This window comes from Tasmannia lanceolata, unplaced genomic scaffold (genome assembly GCF_043159265.1).
Source record: "Tasmannia lanceolata isolate RefF3 unplaced genomic scaffold, GAP_Taslan_0.1 ptg000025l, whole genome shotgun sequence".
Taxonomy (NCBI): Eukaryota; Viridiplantae; Streptophyta; class Magnoliopsida; order Canellales; family Winteraceae; genus Tasmannia; species Tasmannia lanceolata.
In genome coordinates this window covers 7819403-7829279 of record NW_027518702.1, presented here as the reverse complement: position 1 = coordinate 7829279, position 9877 = coordinate 7819403, and the positions used below count along the sequence as shown (strand labels likewise).

At 36.4% G+C, this 9877-nt stretch overlaps 1 protein-coding gene across 1 annotated transcript; it reads right to left on the bottom strand.

The window, feature by feature from the left end:
• Positions 1–7752: 7752 nt before the first annotated feature.
• LOC143858031 (putative jasmonic acid carboxyl methyltransferase 1) lies at positions 7753–9877 on the bottom strand. The gene is made up of 4 exons (XM_077368618.1): positions 9289–9877; positions 8781–9185; positions 8266–8532; positions 7753–8150 (listed from the first exon to the last, which is right to left on the bottom strand). Exons 1-4 carry the CDS (start codon positions 9361–9363, stop codon positions 7836–7838), a joined length of 1062 nt encoding a protein of 353 aa, XP_077224733.1. The 5' UTR covers positions 9364–9877; the 3' UTR covers positions 7753–7835.

The following is a 9877-nucleotide window of genomic DNA, read 5'->3' as shown; positions in this document are numbered from 1 at the left end:
TGAGCTAAACCACCTGAATTTAGCCACGTGAATTTAGCTTTAGAAAAGACATGGAACTCTATTTATTTATTTCATTGTCGACCACGTGAATTTATGCCATGTCGATTTAGATGCATTAATTATTTAGTTTGGACTGAATAATTATCTATATATTCTAACATCAGGAACCATAATTATCTAAAGATGGGGTACCAAGTCCAAAAAAATTATTTAACAATGCTCACCAGTGAGATCTTATCTATTATAAAATTAGAAAGTTAGGTTAGATGGGACTCCTTTTGATAACCTTGATCAAGATATTCTTTATTTGTTCTTATCCTACGAGTTAAGTGTTAATAAGAGTTTTCATGAGTCTACAGCAAATTTTCCCAGCCGTCCCAAACTTTTACCTAGTAGCCCCCAACTTTGACCTAATTGAGCCCAATTCTAAAAGTTTTAACGGAATAGATTGTTTTCACCGGTTTTTTGTAGTGGTAAAACTTTATATTTACCTTTGGGTAACTGATATTTCTCAAAACAAATCACTAAGATAAAGAAGTTTCAATGGTTTCTTACCATTCAAGGTTACAACAGTTCTTTTCGAGTGCGCGACTAAAATGCATTAAACGGTAAAAATGGCATGCATTTTGTTCTTATGTATCTTTCTTTAAGAGTTGAAGTGTTATTAAGAGTTTTGGTGATTCTACAACAAATTTTCCCAGCCGTCCCAAACTTTTATCTAGCAGCCCCCAACTTTGACCTAATTGAGCCCAATTCTAACAGTTTTTACGGAATAGATTGTTTTGACCGGTTTTTTGTAGTGGTAAAATTTTATAGGGAAAATTCTCAAAAAAATGTGATTTTTATCTGGAAATCTGAAAAAAGGGTGAGGTTGGCTAATTTCTCAAGAAGGCGTGAAACGCATCACAAGGATTGTTTTAGGACCAAAATGCCCTTGTGTTGGTTTTCCCCCAAGAAAATAAGTAACGGATCCCAATGCATTTCACCTAACATTTTGACATTTTTACCTTTTTCTGCCCCATGCCAAAATGAAACTCCATTGTCTAGGAAATGTTGTAAAAATCCATTCAAATTCCATTGCAGAGAGGTGACAGTCCCTTTTCCTAAAATCAAGATTTTATAGGATCTCTTTATTTTTCTTTGGCTATGAAACCTAAGCTTATCTTCTAGGTCCATTGTGATACAATTGCATAGTTTTAACATGTTCCTTACAATACTATGATGTATTGTCATCATCTTGTGTATTTATTAGGGATTTGTTATGATTTTGTTAGGCATTTGTTATTGTTATCATCCTTTTTACAATGCTATGGTGTATTGTCATAATCTCTCTATCTCTTTATTGCCCTCTATGTTTCTATTTAGAGTAAACCTGGATGACAATCATGTCTATACAATTACAACCACTATTTAAATGTGTAGAAGCAATATTTTGTTCTTAGAACCACTGTTGATATCTGGGAACCAATATTTAAACACTCAGAAGCACCAGTTATACCTAGGAACCACTATTTACTAATGTGTAGTGGTTCTGAGGTATAAGTAGTGGTTCCAAGGTATAAATAGTGGTTCCAAAGTAGAGATATTGCTTCACACAATATAATAGTATTTCAGAGGGTGCCAAAGTTGCAATGAATGAACAATGTGTTAAATAGTTGTCTAAACAGTCAGATCTTATGGTGGTTCATAGTTTAGATGGCCTAATACTTGTTCCGAGAGTTTAAATTGTAAGATTGAAAAGTTAAGGACTCAAAACCACTATAATAAGTGAGAATGATTGTATTTATAGGATTTTAACCACTCAGAAGCACTCATTATACCTATGAACCACTATTTACCACTATATAGTGGTTCCGATGTATAAATAGTGGTTCCAAGGTATTAATAGTTGTTCCAGAGTAGAAATATTGCTTCACGCAATCTAATAGTACTTCATTGGGTGTCAATCTTGCAATGAATTATGTAGTGGTTCCTAAGAAACTAATTATACCTAGGAACCAGTATTTACCATTATGTAGTGGTTCTGAGGTACAAATAGTGGTTCCATAGTAGAAATATTACTTCATTAGGTGTCAATGATGCAATGAATTTATGAACAATGAGTTAAATAAGTGTCTAAACAGTCAGATCTTATGGTGGTTCATAGTTAAGATGGCCTAATACTTGTTCAGAGAGTTTAAATTATGATTACAAGAAGTTATGCAGTCAAAACCACTATAAAAAGTGAGAATTGCTATATTTATAGGATTTCAATTACCTAGGAACAATTAATTATACCTATGAACCATTATTTACCATTAGGTAGTGGTTCCAAGGTATAAATAGTGGTTCCAAGGTATAAATAGCGGATCTAAGGTATAAATAGTGGTTCCAAGGTTTAAATAGTGGTTCCAAGGTTTAAATATTGCGTCACCCAATCTAATAGTATTTTATTGGGAGTGAAAGTTGTCATGAATTTATGTACAGTTGTAAAATATTAACTTAAACCCTCAGATGTTATGGTGGAGGGAGGGGGGTGGAGGGATTTAGGGTTTGGGGAGTAAATGCACGGTTGTAATGGGAGGGGAGGTGTGGAAGTGGTCTTTATGGGGAGTGGTTTCCGCAAATGACGTTTGGTTTTAAAAGAAAATCGCCAAAAACAGGTCAACCTGCAGGTCGACCTTATCATATGTCTTAAACCTGTCTGACAGGATGGTGAAAAGGTCGACTAGTTTTTTTGCGATTTTTTTTTACGTTCTTCTTCCCCATGATGACAATAACAAATGCCTAACAAAATCATAACAAATAAACAAGATGATGGCAATACACCATAGCATTGTAAGGAACTTGTTAAACCTATGCAAAATGTTTCGCAATGTACCTACCTGAGAAGCTTAGCTTTGATAGTCAAAGAAAAATTAAGAGATCTAATAAAATCTAGATTTTAGGAGATGGGAGTTTCACCTCTGCAATGGATTTTCAATGGATTTTTACAACAGAGAATGGAGTTTCATTTTGGCATGGGGAAGAAGAAGGTAAAAAGGTAAAAATGTTAGGTGAAATACATTGGGATCCGTTGCTTACTTTCTTAGAGGGAAAACCAACACAAAGGCATTTTTGTCCTCAAACACTTCTTGGGATGCGTTTGACCCTTTTTTGAGAAATTAGCCAACTCCACCTTTTTTGAGAATTTCATATAAAAAACACATTTTTTTGAGAATTTTCCCAAATTTATATTTACCTTTGGGTAACTGACATTTCTCAAAACAAATAACTAAAATGAAGAAGTTTCAATGGTTTTTTACCATTCAAGGTGACTAACACTTCTTTCGAGTGGGTGACTAAAATGCATTAAACGGTAAAAATGGAATGCATTTTGGTCGACACTTGAAATCAACTAATAATGTGTCATCCACCAGTCATTTCAGATTAAGACACCGTTCCAATTGTGAACTTGCATTGGGGACATATTTATAAGGGCCCGTTTGGATGCTGAGAAGATTTTGATTTGGATTTCTCACATTTGCAGCCCTTTTTGCATTGTAATTTGGATCGGATCAAATTTTGGATTTCTAATTCAGCAGCTGACAATGAAAAAAATTAGATTTCTAAATTTGCTGTGAAAATAGGAAATTGGAAATCCTGGCAGTTTCCTTCACCCTCTTTGCTCCTCAACCTCTCCCCTCCACTAGGAAGTACCCCCTTCTCTTTCTGTCTCCCTCTACATGAGCTGCCGGATCTATTCATTTTGTATTCAAAACTCAATTCCAAATCCAAATACAAAATGGGATGTATCCAAATGGGCCCTTAGGGAAATGATTTCAATACAATCATGTTTTGATGCGTGCCCACTATAGCTTGTAGTTTAGTATTTAATTGGCTTGTAAGTGCTTTTTGGAATAGTAATAACATTTTATAGATCTTTCGAATACTAAAAGAGTTAAAGTATAAAATATTAAATAACACCATCTCCATTAGCTTAAGCTTTTGGCGTAACTGGTTGTTTCACATGGTATCAGAGTTGAAGGTCCCGAGTTCAAACCTCCTCGATAGCAAAAATCCACACCATCTACAAACTTAAGCTTTTGGAGTTACTGGTTGTTTCACAAGCGCATGTATTAAAACTTATTCGTGCTAAAATCATTTCCCTTCTTTAAATGGCAAAGGTATCTTGGGGAAAACAGGATTTTAGGGGATTGTGGGGTATTTTGGTAAGTTTAAGAAGGAAAAATGTCTAATTTGGTGATTTTGGATATAATTTGAAGTAGGATAGCATCCTAATTCGTGTATAGAACTGATTTAGGTCGACCATTTAGTCATATCTCTATCGGTATTGTTGGATTGTTCTGTTGAAATTCCCAATCGGGAGCGTAATTGCCTGCGATTAGGGGTGGCAAAATATGCCGAAACCGAAACCGATTCAAATTTTCGGTTTGGGGGTCAAACCGAACCGAAAATTCGGTATCGGTTTGGTTAAACCAGACCGATTCAAATTTCTGTTCGGTAGAACCAAATCGATTCAAATATCGGTTCGGTTCGGTTCAGTTTGGGGGTCAAACCGAACCGTTGCCACCTCTACCTACGATTCTGGGAAGGGAAAAGAAATATTTGCATCGTTTTCTTACTTTGGACAGCCCCCTCTAGTATAAAAAAGTGGTTATAAGTTAGTGTTGCAACTCAGGTCGGGTCGGGTCGGGTCGGGTCAGGTCGAGTTTGGTTAGGGTTGAGTTTTCCCAACCCGGCCGGTTGAGTTCGGGTCGGGTTCAGGTTGAGGGCTTGGGCGACCCGAACCGAGTTAAACCCGACATTTTTTTTTCGATATTCTTTGGGGTTTTTACAAAAGGAGTCTCTAAGTATGGTACATCTGCAATTCAACGTGGTCACATTGTGCAAATCACGTTGGTTTTGGCGGTACACAAACCGCAGTCCATTTTAGATCATAAAAAGATGAAAATACCCTTAATTTGCCCAAAAAAATCTTCTCCATGGGATGATCTAACATTCTAATCCATAGAGGTTTCTATATTGTGCCATCCATTTTAAACCTCTACAAATCGGAGGGTTAGATAATTCTATGAAGAATATTTTCTGGCAACACCCTATCAGCTGTGTCAAGGCTCAACAAATGAATGGTTTGGATCACCCAATTAATGTGGGACCCACTCTATTCTTGAGTTCGACTGCCCACCGTATAATTTCAAATTTATTTGATTTACCAAAAACTAATACGACCAGAGACTAAGACTTGGAGACGCAAAGAGAGAGAAGGAAAGTGCTTAGTCATTCACGGCAAGGTCACACCAATCTTCATTTCTGAACCTGCCCGGAGATAGGTATGTAGAGGCTTTTGGTTTTATTATTTTATTTTTGTTTTGATCTTACAATCCTAAACCATTGATTTTAGTAGGGTCTAATGCTTTGAGCTTTCCATGTTTTGTTAAAAAAGGAAAAGCATGTGCACCTTATCGTGACGAGTACCGTAGATTTCAAAAAGTACTAATGACCACACTCTACGATGATCCAAATCATCCATGTGATGGGACACAACGTAAGCAGGTAGTGACTTGTGCGCAAAGAAACATTTCTATAGGATGATCCTAGCCCTCTAATCTACAGAAGTTTCTATAATATGCAGTTCCTCTATAGATCGGAGGGTTGGCATCCTATAGAAATGACTTTTTGGGCACAACCTGCTTATGTTGTGTCCCATCATATGGATGGTTTGGATCATCCTATAGTGTGGTCCGTACAGTACTTTTTGAAAAATCGGGACTCTAAGGGCTTACACCATATAAAAATTCATTTCCAAACCGAGTTTCATTTTAGAATATTTTCCAATTTAATTTGTGGCCATGCACAGGTCAAGAGTTTAACGCAAGCCGGCCGTCCGGCCAATAAATCTTGTCGTTTACGAAATCATAGTTAAAGAACAGAATTTCATTTCCTCGCATTAATTGATAAGAGGAGCCAAAATAAATAATTGGCTGCCAATATCAAAACAAGGGAGTGTGAAAACCCACTCCCTAGAATAAATCCAAGCACCTACCAAAGCAATATTATTAACACTAAAAATAGTTTAATAATTTATGGGGATTTGCTGGGGACCACCGCATAAAGCAGTTCGGGACCGGCTCGAAAAAAACACAGTATTATCATCAAGTTGCATGTTATTTAAACTTATAACATTACATATCCAAATCCAAAGAACCTTACGCAACAACGACTTCAGTAAAAAAAAAAAAAAAAAAAACATTTACAAATTTCAATAACATTTATAACCTAGTATTTGCTAGGGAATTTCCTTCAAAGGCAATTCCCGGCCGAATGTAGTGTCCTGGAGGGTCCCCAAAGATTTGGTCATTTGATCTCCTTATTTTTTGAAATGATTTGAAATTCCGAAGTTCTATAGAAAACTTTTGGAAAATCAAATCAAGATCCTCATCAGAACTAAATTTGACAAGGACTATAGAGTCGCCACCTAGGATTGGTCCGAGACCTTTAATTGACTCTGTGAAAGACTTAGGCCTAACCAAAATTTTAGTTTTGTACTAGGTTTGGTTTGTACTAGGTTATGCGAGTCGAAGGTGTTAGGCACTACTCCTGCCCAAGAAATCTTGGTCTTATGAATCAGATTTCGCAAAAGAATTCAAAGCTTTTCATTAGCTAGATATTCCTTCTAAAATTTCTTATAAAATTATTATTTTTTTATAATTTCGTACAGAATAGAAAAATGATTCTTTATGCCATTTTGAATATTAAATATTCCCAGGAATACTGAATTTTCATACGTATTTAAAATTTTTGTACAAAAAAGTTCGTTCGAAAATTGTTAATTAATTCAAATGAAATTCCAAAACTTCGGGAATTTTCATCCAATCTTCTGGGAAATTTAGAGATCCAACCTCTAAGTGGATTTCCACCAAATGTAGAGTAGCACCAGTGATGATCGGCATTTCACAAGGTTTAATTTGCATCCTAGCAAAACAACTTTGTGAAGGAGGTCTATTGCATACTTCGTTTGTGTAAGACGAAGGGAATTAGGATTGCGAGATACTTCAAGGCCAAGGAAAAACTCATATTTCCAAAATATTAGTATCAAATGTAGTTGGGGGCCAATTCATAAAGGCACTGAGTAAGCTTGGATTATCTCCTGAAAGTATAATATCATCGACGTACAGTAGAATATCATCGGCGTACAGCAGAATACAAATCGTGTTACCCTTAAAATGTCTCATGAAGAGAGAGAGGGATATGCCAAGCTCCCTTTAAATCCAAGGGAAAGAAGGAAGGACCTGAGAAGTTGGAACCATGCCCTTGGTACCTGTTTAAGGCCATAGATGGCTTTATAAAGTCTGCAGACACAATGAGGAAGTTTGGGATCTACAAACCCAGCTGGCTGTTTCATATAGACCTCTTCCCGAAGGAAACCATGTACAAACGCATTTCAGACATCCAATTGATGTAGTTGCCACCCCCGAGAAGCAATAGATAACATTGTACGTGCCTTTGGAGTAATTGGTTGTTTCACATGGTATCATAGCTATTTCTTCATAGAAGTTCTTTTGTTCAAAACCCAACAACTCCTTGATATTAAAAAAGAGGGGCCACATGTGCCACATGTATCACCAACCCAAAAAAGAGGGGCCACACGTGATTGATAGTGTAGAAGTACAAATGATTAAATAACATCAACTCTAAAAGCTCAAGCTTCTGGAGTAATTGGTTGTTTCACAATTACGACGTCTTTCCAAAAAGCATAAATACTATAAAAAATATGGAAGCTGGATACAAAACATCAAAGTATAGAATTGCTGCAAATCATTTGCTCTCCTTAAGGCAGAGTTATATGTTGATTTTCATCCTTTTCTAGTCATAGAAAGGGCCAAATGATTTACTTTCTTATTTGATAGATGTTCATCAACTTTCTGTTCATATATTCTAAACAAATCATCCATTATCACCGCTCCAAACTGATCAGCAAGCAGGGATTCTGTAACAGCTCTTATACACTTTGCACCATTCCTTCCACTTGTAAAGATATCAAATTCAATTATTTCAAGTCGATCAAGACTAAAGGATCCTTCTATCTCAACAATAGCCTCCAATTCATGAATTGAGGGTGCATAACATGGTATATTAAATGAATCCACTTTCTCCTGTTCAATCACTCCCTAAATTGGACAAACTTATCAGCAAAACATAAAAAATAATAATATGTCAAAATTTGATCATATTTAGAAGAGAAAGAGAGCGGTTTAAATGGTTATATTGCGATGTTGCCTCTACCTGTGAGACCATGTCATTGAGAGTTTGAGTCATAAGTTCCCATTGGGAATAACATTCTGGTGGATCCAAGCTTCCTCTGCCAGTAACTGTAAGGACCATACGCCCTCCGCCAATTACTTCTTCGGAGCGTGACTTAAGAAACAGATAGAAATCTCTCTGAAATTGCGCCAAGTATGCTCTAAACACGCTGGGAGGGCTTGTCTTTGCTATGTAAATATTGCCCTTGTTTAATGAGATACCCATTTCATTTTGAAGCCCTTGAGGAACCTGGAATATTTTAATGCTGAAATTAAGATTCACTTTAGAACATGACATGCTTACATGAAAATTTTCCTATATGACCTTTGAAGTTAGAATAAGTTTGAGTGTTCATAAATTTGCTGATTAAGACTCAAAATTAATTGTTATTGTAGGTCTATTAATCAGTTTTGGACACACAATCGGTTCTAAAAATCTGAAACAAATAGTGCCTAAATTTGCAGCAGACTGACAACTGAGTGGGTGAAAGTGCTGACCTGAGAGAGCCAGTGGAGACTATTAGAAGAATGAATGAAGTCTAGACTTTTGCTTGGGAAAAGCCTCCCATAAAAGGAACCAGCCACTCCTGCCATGAAACACTGCGCCAAACTGGCATGCTTCTCTTCCTTAAGCTTCTCATAGAAATCTGGTAGGTAACTGAAAAGGGTGTTAAAATCGTTCCCTGGAAGGTCATTCAAGAACATTTGGAACTCCGGCAGCGGATGGTTCAGCTGGCAACATTTCATCTCGATAGTATCTATAATATGAGATATCACAAAGAGGGTGTTGGGTCCTGAAGAACAACCCAAGTCTGCTATGCTCAACTTCTTAGGGTAGGACATACAATAAAGATCTAGTATTGCATCTTCTACTATGTGCATCTCCTTGGTTATGATCGTTCTCTATATATGGAAGAACAAAAAAATCATAATCAAATCATGTAGAACAAATCGTGTAGAAGAGAGAGAGAGAGAGAGAGAGAGAGAGAGAGAGAGAGAGAGAGACCTGTACTACTGAATTATTAGCATAGCTGGTATCTCCCACTCCCCCATTCATGTGAAGAACTTGTTGCACTTCCATGGCTCTCGTTTAATGGCCTCTGTCAAATAGACAAGATAGATCACACCTTATATTTCCCTCCTGTGTCAATAGCCTTGAAGTATGATTTATAAAGGGGGAAATGTTTGAGATAAACAACGTGAATTGAGCTTTAGATGAGAAATTAACTGTATTTATTTATTTTGTTAATTTGTTGTCTTGAACTGATCAAAAGTTTAATGCATCTAAACAAACAAATTTTTTTTTTTCATTTCTTGGCAGTATTTGGTTGCCATTTCCATTTAGATGCATTTTTTATTTACTTTAGATTGATGATCTCCTAATCTCGTTCTATATTTATTTCTGTTTGGTTGCAAGCATTTACTTCATAGAGTAGTGCTAGGGAATGTCATGAACAATATAGAGGGAGTGTAGAGAGAGGGAAGAGAGAGAAAGAGAAGATGCATCATTCCAATGAAATCGAAGCAATCATCACCAACAAAGTGATTTGAAAGTTCAACAAGGACATAGAGAACACTATGTGGACCAAACAAAG

What these genes read in the sequence shown, in the direction of transcription:
- LOC143858031 (XM_077368618.1), bottom strand. Translation starts at nt 9,363, where the DNA reads ATGGAAGTGCAACAAGTTCTTCACATGAATGGGGGAGTGGGAGATACC. An exon ending in CTAATAATTCAGTAGTACAG is followed by an intron (nt 9,186 to 9,288) that starts GTCTCTCTCTCT and finishes TTCCATATATAG; the next exon opens with AGAACGATCATAACCAAGGA. An exon ending in GTCTCCACTGGCTCTCTCAG is followed by an intron (nt 8,533 to 8,780) that starts GTCAGCACTTTC and finishes AAAATATTCCAG; the next exon opens with GTTCCTCAAGGGCTTCAAAA.